This window comes from Leuciscus leuciscus (assembly GCF_965113295.1).
Source record: "Leuciscus leuciscus genome assembly, chromosome: 2".
NCBI classification, from domain to species: Eukaryota; Metazoa; Chordata; class Actinopteri; order Cypriniformes; family Leuciscidae; genus Leuciscus; species Leuciscus leuciscus.
The window spans coordinates 62,657,717-62,671,081 of NC_138726.1; the positions used below are offsets into that span (position 1 = coordinate 62,657,717).

General features: G+C 36.8%; 2 protein-coding genes and 2 long non-coding RNA genes across 6 annotated transcripts in view; 2 read left to right on the plus strand and 2 right to left on the minus strand.

Moving 5' to 3' along the window:
• LOC309492466 (C-type mannose receptor 2-like) overlaps window positions 1–12,604 on the plus strand; it is a 177,235-nt gene extending 164,631 nt beyond the window's left edge. For both annotated transcript variants that reach the window (XM_082161467.1, XM_082161468.1), the window contains exons 5-6: window positions 11,198–11,435; window positions 11,600–12,604. In XM_082161467.1, the coding sequence (XP_082017593.1) occupies window positions 11,198–11,435; window positions 11,600–11,961 (600 nt within the window). In that variant the 3' untranslated portion in view covers window positions 11,962–12,604. The remainder of the gene's footprint in view (window positions 1–11,197; window positions 11,436–11,599) is intronic.
• Window positions 2,108–6,941, plus strand: LOC309492567. The gene is made up of 3 exons (XR_014203592.1): window positions 2,108–2,205; window positions 6,644–6,674; window positions 6,814–6,941. It is a non-coding gene; the product is annotated as an uncharacterized lncRNA (long non-coding RNA).
• On the minus strand, window positions 2,195–9,106 carry LOC309492500 (uncharacterized protein). 2 transcript variants are annotated; one of them, XM_082161517.1, is made up of 6 exons: window positions 7,580–9,096; window positions 6,979–7,193; window positions 5,631–5,700; window positions 5,384–5,558; window positions 5,017–5,179; window positions 2,195–3,677 (listed from the first exon to the last, which is right to left on the minus strand). In XM_082161517.1, the coding sequence occupies exons 1-5, from the start codon at window positions 7,596–7,598 to the stop codon at window positions 5,017–5,019; spliced, it is 642 nt and encodes a 213-aa protein (XP_082017643.1). In that variant the 5' UTR covers window positions 7,599–9,096; the 3' UTR covers window positions 2,195–3,677. The 2 variants fall into 2 exon arrangements, with proteins under 2 accessions (XP_082017643.1, XP_082017644.1); XM_082161518.1 differs by lacking the exons at window positions 2,195–3,677; window positions 5,017–5,179 and having other exon boundaries at window positions 5,390–5,532; window positions 7,580–9,106.
• On the minus strand, window positions 12,271–13,039 carry LOC309492575. The gene is made up of 2 exons (XR_014203599.1): window positions 12,697–13,039; window positions 12,271–12,409 (listed from the first exon to the last, which is right to left on the minus strand). It is a non-coding gene; the product is annotated as an uncharacterized lncRNA (long non-coding RNA).
• Window positions 13,040–13,365: the final 326 nt, after the last annotated feature.

A 13,365-nucleotide genomic window follows, 5' to 3' on the forward strand; every position in this document is an offset into this window, starting at 1 on the left:
ACGGCATGGCTACAGCTCTCCACTATAACTCTTCCTCTTCGACAAAGCCGCAGAAATATGGCCATGCCCCCTTTTTTGCATGGGTTAGCTACGTATAAAACCCGGGAAGTATCTCGTTGTAGTCCCATTCGAGTCGTTTTTGTAGGCATTAAACTTCCTGATTTTTAAAAGACGATATCTCTGCTTACGTTGAACTTTCAGCGCAGCAACTTTGCAGATAATGTTCATGCACCAACAGCAACATTACACACTATTTAAAATGAAAAAAGTGAAATCACAATCAACCACCCCTTTAACAAATTGTCTCTCATTCAGTAAAGAACAGAAATGGCAGAAAAGAAAGATGGTCAATGGAATAACAATGAAACCACAGATTTGCCAATAAATGCAGGAAAAATAAAACAATTAAATAAAATGGTTTCTGTTTTTTCCTCGTTAGAATTATTAGTTATTTATCCCCTTTTAATCTCTTTCTTATAGAAGTTAGCCTATTTATTTCCTTTTAATCACTTTTTTTTCTGAATTCAAGAGAGAGAAAAAAACAATCGTCCATACCCCAGTGAATGGTTAGATGCAACAGTTCAGGCCTACTGTCGTGGTGAAAGGGAAAAATACACGACTGTCGAGTGAGAAGAGAAAAGAGTTCGACAGTTCATTCTGTCATCTTGCACAGTCTTTTCCTCTGTCCGGGGAAAACTAAGAGGTGAATCCGCTGAAGGTTTTGTTTTAATCAAGATTCGGTTCAAATGAGTTCAGTCCGTGTCATCGCCGTGTTCACAATGAAAACACTTAACTAACTCAAAATCATTCGTAACAGCAAAATATAGTTCAGTTCAAATAAAATAAATATATATATCTAGACGTTTTGTCTAGTTTTTGAATCACAATCACTGTTATTTTCTCTCAGAATTATCTCTGTCGATTTCTCTGTGCTAACAACTAATTTCTCTCTCCGCGCGCTGCTGACGTCATTTCCCCATTCGCGTCTCTCTCCTGATAGGTCAGCACTCAGCAGTAAACTTATGGGGGTATTATTGTTGCAATATTCCAAATAAATAGATTAATATTCACAAATAAATGTAAAGAGATTCACAAAAATGTATCCAATTCACAAATAAATAGATTAAGATCCACAAATAAATGTAAAGAGTTTCACAAAAAAATATAAAATAAACAAATAAATAAAATGAGATTTGCAAATAAATGAAATATTTACAAATATTTTTCTTATTTTACAAACACAACTCTGCCTGGCATTTATTTGTGAACCGCTTTCTGTGCATTTGTAAATCGCTGCACACATTTGTAAGGATGTGTGTGAGGTGATAGCCAATGACAGGCTTTGAGGGCAGGTACACTGAGAGTTACAAACACGCCCAATATTTTGTTAAAGTAATGGCGGACGCAAGCCCTACTACCGACGGAGCTTGCCAAAAAAATAAGATAAGAAAATATAGCAATGCAAAGAGAGCATCGGATAAAGCCCGGAGTAAAACCAGAGTAAATCTGGGTCTGGCGTTTGTCAGATGGCGGCAGATGAAGTTTTCATTTGGATTGAAGAGCGATGCAGAGTTGGCCACGTTTCTATTGGACAGGTACAGTAATGTAATACCTCATTTATCAGGTTAGTCAATGAGTGCTCTAGCTATGTACTGCTGCTAGATTGTTATTTTGCTAGATATCGACATTATTTGTTCTTGTTAGCTGATCCTACTTTATTAAATAAAAAAAATAATAACATTGATTTAGGAGTATGATTTATTTCTGCAAGTAGGTCAACATGAGAACTAACGTTATGCAAACGTTAGCTAGCTAAATTAGTCCAAGCAGACGTTCCTTTATTCCATGTGCTGCTGGAAAATATTGTAACAACCTAATGTTCGCAAACATTCATTGTGATCTCTGCAAAAGAGAAAGTAAAAAATATGCTTTGTGGGTTCAGGTTGGTCGACCAAACGTAATAAATTGCACGGAATTTTTAGCTATATTTTGCCTTGTGCAAGTTGGTCAAAAGACGCATAATGTTTATCCCCTATGCCTGGTACAGTACTGGATAGTCCAGATGACGTCGTGATTAGTTGAGCTGTATGTTTATTCTGTTTTCCGTAGTTATGAGAAGGGCCCATCTACTTCTACCCCATCCAAACGAATGTCGGTGTTCATTGCTCCAGGCTCAACTATTGGAGGTGGCTCGGCTTCGGACAGGTTAGTATTCTTAGTTCGTAACGAGTTTCAAATCTACGGAAGCATATTGCATTCACTTGAGGAAAAAAAAAATCTACTCTGTTTTTCTGAATTAATGACTTAATTATCTCAGAATTATGAGAATTTTTTCTTGAAATAAAAATATTTGCTCTGTTTTTCTGAATTAATGACTTAATGAATTAATCTCATAATTCTGAGATAATTAACTCGTTAATTCAGAAACAGAAAAAAATATTTTTTTTATGAAAAATGATCTCATAATTCTGAGATCATTTCGGAAAAACAGAGCAAAAACTTTTTTTCCATGAAAAATTATCTCGTAATTCTGAGATAATTAACTCGTTAATTCAGAAAAACAGAGTAGATTTTTTTTTTTTTCTCAAGTGAATGCAATATGCTTCCGTACAAATGCTAGTGATTCATACTTCTATCTAGCCCCCCCAAAAATAATGTACTCTTCAAAACTAAAGGGATATGGAGAAGTTTGAGGATATTCTACAGTTGACAGAAGAAAATGATAATGCGCGCGACTGCAGAATCCGACACGTGCGCCTTGCGGTCGCTAGAGTTTTTTGACATATGTCAGCATGACATCAGAGCAAGCGGTCTCGGACACATTTCTAACCGGCATGCATCTCGCGATTCTGCGCAGATTTTGCTCATCTCAAACAAGCCTATTCTCTTAAAGGCAACATAACATTCGAAATACAGCATACATTTTTCGTATTCACAACATGAGAAAATTAACAAAAAGAAAACACTTTTGGATCATTTATGGAAAAAAAAGTTTTAACTTAGCAATTCTGAACTCGGATATTAATTTACTTTTCTCTTCTTTTAGTAACCACTCTTGGCTTACTTTTTATTTTCTTAAGTTGTATTTGTAATCACTCTGACAACAAAAAACACAGCCAGTGCATGGCCAATTGGCTAAATAACATCTTACAACCTCAGTAAATATTATTAACAAAATACAAGCATTCTTATTTCCTTAAGAATATAACAAAAAAAGTTAAATAAATAAACAATAATGCCAGTGTATTTTAGTAACTTAATTCATCAAGCATATTTTAAATACAAATTCAAATAAAAAAATATATATTTACAATAAAATATAACCAAATAGAAATAATGTTTTCTTCCTTTATCATTCACACACACACACACACACACACACACGCACACACGCACACACACACACACACACACACACACACACACACACACACACACACACACACACACACACACACACACACACACACACACACAAATGAACAAAGCCAGTGCATTTTAGGGAATTCTATCAATTTATCTGGCATATTTCCTACATAACTGGCAAAATAATTACATCATATCACCACAATATAAAAGTATAACCAAAAAAAAAAAAAAAAAAAGCAAAACAATAAAAATATACACCATCAAAAATATAATAATCAGTCACCATTGACCCACATGTTGTTCCAAACCTGTAATAATTTAAAAAAAAATTACCAGTTTATATCTTTATAATGAAAGTCTTAATAAATACTGCCCATGCTTACTTAAAGGTACAATATGCAAGAATTTTGCATTAAAATATCCCATAATCTCAAGGCCAGTGTTATATATTTTGTTAAGTTGATTACTTACAATATCCCAAATGTTTCCAACTATTTTTAAATCGTGAGAAAATTGCGATTTTAACCAAGGAAACGGGGCGTTAGAGCAGGGGGGAGCTGGGAGTCGCCAGTCAATGGCGTCATATCCGCGTTACCCTCGGTTTCCGCTCGTACTGCGTGGAGTCCTGGACAAATGCGGAAGTTGTAGTTGTAGCGTCTATCAAGCAACACACGTAGCTTGTTTCTTGCAGTCGTTATGGAACATAATTATTCTTTACCGATTGCAGCTGGTTCTGTCGACAAAGTAACGTTATGCTTAATTTTATATTTCCTAATGTAGCATTCGGTATGTAAGGGAAGTATTATTGCTTTAGATTTCTGTTTAGTTTATTGACATTGTTTATCACGTCTGGTGTTTATGGCCATGTAAATAAATATAGCATGTGTTATACATAAATATTAATCAGTATTTTGGCAAATGATGTGGGTATGTTCGAATGTACTTTTACAACAATTGTTTAGAACACGTAAAACTGCCCCGCGTTATCACAACAATGAATTCGACATACAGTAACATCTATGATAACCAATGTAGTATTAAACCTTACTTTTCTTGCGGTTAATTCATTTTAATGAAATAAAAGTGTGATGAGGTTCAAGAGTCAGGAAGGAAGAAGACAGGGGTCGGTGTGACTGGGACTCGTACTTTATTAAAATAAAGCAAAACAAACAAAAGTCGTGCACAACGCGCATTCACCGTGGCAACCGCGACGGCACAAAACAGTTCAAAAATGAGAGCTCGGATCCACCGGTTTTCTTTCTCTGCGTCCAATTTTCTCTTCAGTCTCTCTCTCGTTCCAGCGCGCGGCTTATAAGCGGTCTCTCCACGCGGATCACTGCAATAAGACACAGGTGTTCGTCATTTGCACTTGACCTACTTGCTCGTCTCTTCTCTCTCCCATTACAGACCGCGCTGAACCCCCCCCCCCCCCCTCGCCACAAAAAGCATGTCATTATAAAAAAAGAACTTAGCCTCATCCATGAACATGATTTTAGATTCCCGTCTGACTGATTTACATCCACGGTGGAGTTTAAAACGACAGTTCCCATCATTCCACGCTCCTTCACATCGTCATCAAGCTACGCCGTTGTTGTTGTTTGGAATGTAGCGCCCTCTAGAGGCCAAAAATTCTTGCATATTGTAGCTTTAATTAGATGTTTTCCATTCAAATTCGGTAAGGCTCTGCAAAAATGTATGGACATGTGGATTCACATTTTGAACCTTTCTTTTAACTGTAGACCCAGTTTTGCGGCTAGTTCCAAAATTTGCAGCACACTTTGTCCCCTCAGGATTTATTCTCACAAAGAATCTAATCATCAAATCAGACAACATACATTTTAGAATTTTATCAGTTAGTAAAAAAAATAAAAATAAAACTGTATTATAAGAACCAAGTACAACAACAAATACATATTGGAAAAAAAGTTTAAAAACAGTAGTTGTTCCCATGTGTATTTGGACTAGCCATTCCTTTAATAAGACCATGATTGGACATAATGATTTTAACACTTACCGTTGAATTAGCTCAAGTGTGGCACTGGCTGACTCCTGGTACTCAATATTAAAAACATAAAAGCAACCAAAAAGTGCAGAGAGTGCTGCAGCAATATCCAGCTCCTCTTCAATGCAATGTGTGACTTTCCCCTCAATGCTGACCATCCACTTAGATGAAGTTAGAAGTTTATCACCTGAAATATGAAAAGTCACCATAAAAACTGCAAAGAAACATATAGGTTGTTTACTATATATTTTATGCTTACCAAGCATGATGAGCCTTGGTGTGGTTGGTAGGGTTTGCTCAGTCTCTATTGACATCTTAGTGGAAGTTTCCTTGAAAACAAGATAAATAAAAGATTACTTAGCAAAAACTTAGCAATGTTTCCATTTAAAAGGTTATTTTAATAGTTTTATTTAATTATTTAAATAAAAATGAGTCATTAAAGGGATAGTCATACACAAAATGTAAAAAAAAATTTTTTTTTTTACTCTCCATGTTGTTAGAAACCTATTTGTGCCACATACGAATGTAAGTGTAATCTATTTTCCTGGTCTGTTTTAATTATTTGTTTAATCTTATTAAGAAATTGAGTTATTTTGGATAGGCTACATTAAAAAAGTTTTGTCTTAACGGAAAGCAACTTGCACTGACATATTTTAAGATATGTCAGTGCAATTGTTTTGTCTCAAGATACACACCAGTGTTTTCTAAGCATGTTTATCAAAAATTCTTAAATGTCCTAGTATTAATTTTAAGCCATATCTGTGAAACCAGGACTCCATTTATTGTTTTAATGGGTTACTTTATTAGTGATGTAATGTCATAATTACTTACATCTACTAAAATGAAGAGAGAGTTTTCTTTTTCTTTGAAGTATTTCATTGTCAGTAGGATGGCTGATATGGCAGTCTTGTTATTAGTTGCTGGTGTGGCTTCAATTTCTTTTAGGAGAGCCTGGACCTCTGCATTCCATTTTAATGTCTGTTTTTGAAAGTAGTTGACAATCCTATTGCTTTTGCCAATCAGGCATTCACTGAGGCGACTGCTTATGTCAATCCCTGTTAGAGTTTCAAAATGATTGCATAAGCCTCTTTTAGTGAATAAATATGGCCACTCAACTTCTATGTCACTAATGGCTGGAGGGGGACATGAATTAATCAATTGTCGCTGATAAATGTAAGTCTCTTGCATTAGGTTGTCCACATCAGACAATTCAGTAGAATGTGGGCCTCCATACTGAAACTTTTCTAATAGAACATTTCTCTTCATTTCAAGAGATTCTGTGGTCTCTCCATCAGGCATGGAGGTAGGTTGCCAATTAATGCATCCATAACTATCAACTTTACATCTAACTTTTTTGACTGTGCAGCTGTTCAGTTCTGTTTGGGTTGACGTATTCTGTGTGCTACATTGTCTCTATTAACATGTTCTACTCTGTTTTTCAGCTGTCTTTGAAGTGAACTATAGCCTTTTCCCAGTTGTTCCCCTTCCTCTGAAAAGTCTCCGAATGTTAAAGAATGTTTAGAAAAAATTTGTTTAGCTACTTCCCCACAGTCAGCTAAGTTTGGGTTTGGGCACAGTTCTCTCATGGCTGCCACAACATTTCTTACAAACTCTCTCCTCGGTCCAAGTGGAGCCTTCTCCTTATTGGATGCTGCTTGTAGAAGGGCTGCAGGCATGCGTTCCCAAGGAATCTGGAATATACTGAGCCAATCAGAACTTGAAGGAGTGTAAGAAGTGGAAGGCTGTTCAGATAGTGAGTCGTGTGGTGGTACTGGAGTGAATGTGATCTCAATTGGCGTTTCATCCACTTGGCCTCTAGACGCTTTGAAAAATACAGAGAAACAAAGTGAAAAGTTGTATACGGCGTGGTTTCACAGACAGGGCTTAGACAGATTTTATAAACATGCCTTAGAAAAAAATAAGACAAAAAAATGGCACTGACATATTTTAAGATAATGTATTTCAGTGCAAGTTGATTTCAGTTAAAACAGGCCAAACATGCCTGATAGTCTGTGAAACCATTTTTTTTTTACATTTTAAAAAAATTCTGAAGGACTTTTATAATAACTTTTAACTATACATGGAACAGCTGTATGTAAATTATTTCTCTCTTATGAGTGTTCTACAAAAAAACAGCATAAAATGTAATGGATCATAATGGTGAAAATAATGAGCAAAAACATGGTTTAGCAGCATATTTTGTCTTACCTCTTTGTTTGAAGTCCATTAGTAGTTTTCGACACTGTATAGGGAATAAGAAGTCCTGAAGATCTGTTACCTCTACTAGCGCAAGATCCTGTGTCTTCTGAACACCCACCACAAAACAAAGATGATTGGCCACATCTTGAAGTTTGTTGACATCTAATTCTGGGAGAACTCTTTTGATTTCTTGTTGTATCTGCTCTGTGTCTGAAGTTAAAAAGAACACACTGAGTGATGTAATGACACCACAGAAAGGCCTGCCACTTTATACACTGGAAGGGGATAGTAATCCAACAGACTGTCAGCATTAACACACACATACTTCGGATCATATTTTTGCAGAGAGTGAACTCCAAGGTCAGACAAAAGCACCGATTCATACAATTCAACAACAAAGTGGACATCGGTTGGACTAATGAGTATCAGTGATATTTTTCCAAAGATATACCCACAGCTGTTGTTGTCTACAACAACAACAAGGCCATTGGTATATTTGGTTCCTTTATAAACAACTCCTGATACCTCTGAAGTACTTTGAGTGACACAGTTAGCTTCCCTTATTGCAGTTTGTATTTTTGTATTATATAACTGGGCATTGTGTACATGTGTTTCACTGACAGATTGAATTTTAGGAGGAAATAACTGGCCACAAGCTAGATAGGACTGCAACATCTGGTGCCTTTCTGCCAAGGTTTTACAAAGATGCAAAAAATTGTGCAGTTTTCTTGCACAGTTCTTAAAATATGAATGTTTACTTTCAAACCTGAGGGTCCACAGGCGAATCAATGGTCCAAAATGTAGTAAAAGGTCTGCATAGTGCAACAAGTAATGATGCTTTGCTTTCAGACTCTCGTAAGGAAACAAGGAGCTTCTTGCAGAGACATATTCTTGTGTTAAAAACTTGAGGTAGCCAATCTCATTATGACTAATTTTTGGAGCACAAATCAACTCAACCATTTCTTTCAGTTTAAGGCACAATTGCCAAACATCACTATCGATTGGGTTTTCAATTTTACTTCCTACATAAATTGGTAAGAGCCTCAAGAGACACCAATTCTGTGTAGCAGAACCACCAAGTCGTCGTCCATCTGCTTTAACAGCACATGGTGCATTGTGAGAGTCACTTCCTAAATGCCTGAATTGTGTAATGGCTCTATTCAGCTCATTGTAGGTGAAGTGCTTTTCTGCAGTGACCAAATGTTTTATGTAAACTGCCAAGTCATTAGCCACAATACCTTCAAATAAATCATGTCCTAAGCATGGAGGTAGTCCACCACACACATGAAAAGAATTAAGGGAATTGAAAACTGAATTGAATTTGATGCCATCTACCATACATTGATCAGTAGTTGTGAGCTGATCAACACTATGCGCATAATTTCTGTTTGTTCTTTTTAGGCCAAGATTTAAAGGTTGTTGGCGAAAAGTGTCTCTGTCAATTAGACAGTACCGACAGAAATACTTGTTGGTACTGAAATTTTCAGAAAAGCCACCTATACAATGAGACCCAAGATTATCCCCACAAATGGCAATTAGCCCTGCTTTAAGAATAGTGCCATCAACAGACTGAAATCCAGAATCCTCTAAATATTTTAGATCAGCAACAAGGCTGGAAAAGACCTTCTGCTGACCAAACTGTTTAAAGTCCTCATCTCTACACAGTAAAACAAGCTGCATTGGGTCAACTAATGAACGGTACTGTGGCAGAATCTCACCTAGGGTCATGTACACTGCCAGGATTTTATGTTTCTTTTTACCCGAGCCAAGTGGATTTACGACTTCAAATGCATCCTGGTACAACATAATTGATATTGATGATGGATGCTCATGAAAGATGGCATTTTGCTTGCTGCATGTGCCATCCTTTATATCCTCCATCACTTTGTCAACAGAATCAAGCATTTTTGACTGGCTGTACTGTTCCCTCATTGATGTTTGCCTAAACAGAGATGCAAGAGTTTCTTTAACTGGCACATACTGACAAAAGCGTTCTTTACCAGCTGTGTCAGTGCCCAGGTATATCTGTTTTGGCTCAACAAAGTTGAACTTTTGTTTGAAGAAGTGTTTTCTGGTTTTGTCAGACTTTAACTGACCCTCATTGTACAAAGTTAAAAGATCTTGTGTAACTAGTTCATCAATAAGTTTGTCTATGTCACATGATGGTATATTTGATGATGACAGCAGCTTTTCTTTTAGTCTAACAAGCATGGCCTGCATTCCATCAACATGAACTGCTTGAAATTCCTCGATAATTGATTGAATTGTACTGGCAGGTAACAACATTTTGCCTTGCATCTTTAGGTAAAACAGAGCCAAGTTATGTAAAAAAGGCTCTTCATCAGTATTTACATGACTTTGAAAAGATGATGTAGATGGTACCTCACACAGATCTATAGGAGGTAGTTGACCATCAAGAGACAGATCTGTTGGTGTTGCTGTCTCACCCAGTTTGTGGAGACAAGACTGCTGCACTGGACCTGGCTGCTTATGCTTCCGCGATATATGAGTGGTGAATGATGTTCTCACTCTAAAATTTTTCCAACAGCCCTCAACTGGACAGCAAACTTTTCTACCATCTCTAATATGAATTCGCAAGTGGAAGCACAGCTCTGAAAAATTACTAGCCACAAATTCACACCCTAGGACCTGACAGTGGAGGTTCGCCTGTGGATGCCTATGTGTAACATTATCTTGTTTTTGTGACTGCCTGTGATTTCTGTGCATATGAGACCTAAACGAGGAGAATTTCTTAAATGTACAAGGGCACTTCTGCATTCCACAGGCATATTGAAAATTTGCTCTATGTTGGTGTCTTTTTATATGTGCATAAAAAACGCTTAGTTGGTGGAAAGGCACATTGCAGAGTTTGCATCTGTACATTATGGCAAATGTTGACTAACCCATTAAATGAATAAATAAAACATTACTAAATAAATAAACAAGTTGGGTTGGTCGATTATTTATCAATTAAATATTGTGCAACACCAAGGGATGTAACTGAAAGTTGTGAGGAGAGGCTAAAAAGTCAGCCAACAGCTTTCTGGAACCAAGGGAGTCCAAGAACAAATAATAACGATTTAACTTCACATAAAGTATTCTAGAAACCTCACTTATATTTGAACAGTTTAACGTTACTTACTAGTATAAGGTTCCATTTTAGGGCTTAAAACTTGAGAACGTAGCAACTGAAATGATTAACGATGCACGCTGAAACGTAAACAACTATGACTTGACCGCCAGGTTGCCTTAAAGGGGCAACGCCTTCGCGTTTAGGATAAGGCAGTCAGTTCGTGCATGTGTGTGTTAATGCATAAATCCTTGGTTTCTGCCTGAATCTGTCTACACTTCACGATATAATGTGACGTAATGCACTCGAGTAGTTTCGGAGGACAGTAATTTACTGATTAATGTTACAGTTGGTACCTGTAATGGGTACATAGGGTTATTTACTGTAATTTATTATTTGAGCTGCATAAATTCTTAAAGATGCACCTCATATTACAGTAAAATACTGTTCCCAGATGATACAGCAAAAAACTGGCTATTTTACAGTTATTTACCCTAGAAAATACAGCAAGGGCTAACAGTGTGGTCAGTGCGAGGAACCAGAATGAGAGTCAACAGGTTCAGAAGATCATTAGTGATCATCATTCATCTGGATCATGGATCTGGATCGGTCTGTTCAGAGTCAGAGACTCATGGCAGTGGTCAGATCAGACTAACTCCTCTTTCAGATACTGGGCTTCTGGTGAACCTAATAATGATGGAGGAAATGAAAACTGTACAGTGATCGAACACACCGATCTGAGACAGTGGATAGACATCTCTTGCAACAACCGATATCCTTTTGTGTGTCAGGAAGGTGAGCAGATCCTCACAAACACACACAATCCATCCATCACCTCCAGATATCTTAAAGTTCACGCTACATGTCTGACATGACAGATTCCTCCACAGTGTTTGTTCTGCATGTTGTTTTTGATCAGTCTCTCTCTAGTTTTTGCTTGTGGTTTGTTTTGTGTCCAGATAAACTGATTCTGATCACAGAGACTCTGACGTGGCCTGAAGCTCTGAGATACTGCAGACAGAATTATACGGATCTGGTCTCGGTTCATTCAGACGAGATGCAGCGTCGTGTGATGAATGTGGTTAAACGTGCGTCTACTGAGGCGGTGTGGTTGGGTTTACGTCACTCCTGCACTGTGGGCCTCTGGTTCTGGGTGAGCGGAGAGACCGTGTGCTATCAGAACTGGGCTCCAGGGAACGGCACAGGAGACGAGGACTGTGAGTCTGGAGTGAGATCTGGAGCAGTTCAGTCTGGAGGAGATCAGCGCTGGATCAGCCGTCCTGAGACTCACAAACTCAACTTCATCTGCAGCAGATCTTAGGAGTGAAGGATATGTTTGTGTTGTTCTTAAGCAAAAGATTTTTTAACTGGCAAACACTTTTTTTGTTTTAATCATCAGATAATGTGCTTATATCAGTACAATTAAATTTATTTCTGTAATTTAAAAGTATCATATGAGTCTTTTCTCTATCAATGCAATGTTCTTTGGGTATTTAAAATATTAATGTGCACTATATGTTTTAAAGACCCCATGACATCAACATGAGTTTTCATCTGTGGCTTTTAGAAACATTTACATTTTAAATTTGCATTTATTCTCTTCTGAAAAAAACGTCTCATTATTTTTACAGACCGTTCAGTCAAACATACTTGCTGTTAAATATAAAGTAGAAGATCATGATTCGAGGATGTGGCTCAAAGTATATTGGCTGTTTAAAATAAAAGCAAAACACAAGCCACGTCAGTTGATTTCATGGGATCTTGTTATTCTGGTGGTGAGGCTTCTTTCTTCTCCTCACTCCTGTGTTTTGCACTAGTCATATGTTTACTAATTACTTGTTTAAAAATGAAATATGGATTATTCTTAAATAAAAACTAAAAGTTGAGTATAAAGTATCTTGCAACCTGTAATTCAAAGGAGTGTTCAACAACAGCAGCTCAAATAAACTTATTTACAAACAGCATTTTTGTGTTGTGACATTTATAAAACTTAAATTTTAATAATAGAAAATGTTGAATGATGGTAAACATACTTAATTTTTATTAACAACTCAACATTCTACACAGTAAAACCCTCAGTGTTAAATGGACACTACTCAGTGTATGTATGGGTTTAATCTACATTCCAAAACTTCCGTTAATTAGATATTTATGTGATTAAAGTTTGACTTTATTTCAGTCATACGTCTACAGAAGTTCTTATTGAGGGAATCACCCGTTTAAAAATGCAGAAGAAAGGAGAGTCTGCTGGCAAAAAAAGATTGTGACAGAGCTTGTAATAAAACAAGAATCAACATAAGCTTGGATTTTCGGAAGATGATCTGCGAGATGCGAGAACTGAAGGATTTGAAATGTGGAAAAAGATGCAGAGATTGTGTTTTTATTACTCAACGGGCGAGTAAGGTATTTTATTGAGCAAGTCAAGTCAAGTCATCTTCATTTATATAGCGCTTTTAACAATGTAGATTGTTTCAAAGCAGCTTTACAGAGATAAACGTATAATTTATGGTAACAGAGATTGTTTTGGCTTTATATCGGTTCTTTAGTAAAGTTATTTTCCAGCTAAGGTTAGTTATGATTGATTCGCTTCCGTCACAATGATCATTTGTTATTAAATTAGGGGCCGCTAAGACGACACAATTCTCTCTACACAGACTTTAAACACGAACCTGTGAGAAACGCTGATGGCGTTCACGTGCGCATTAAGAATTGGTTCTATAGTTAT

Excerpts from the sequence above, each read along its gene's own strand:
- LOC309492500 (XM_082161517.1), bottom strand. Across the intron at positions 5,701-6,978 it reads TTGGACCGAGGAGAGAGTTT|GAAACTTCCACTAAGATGTC; the intron begins GTAAGAAATGTT and ends CTTGTTTTCAAG. Across the intron at positions 5,180-5,383 it reads ACACTTGAGCTAATTCAACG|ATTCTTTGTGAGAATAAATC; the intron begins GTAAGTGTTAAA and ends TTTGATGATTAG.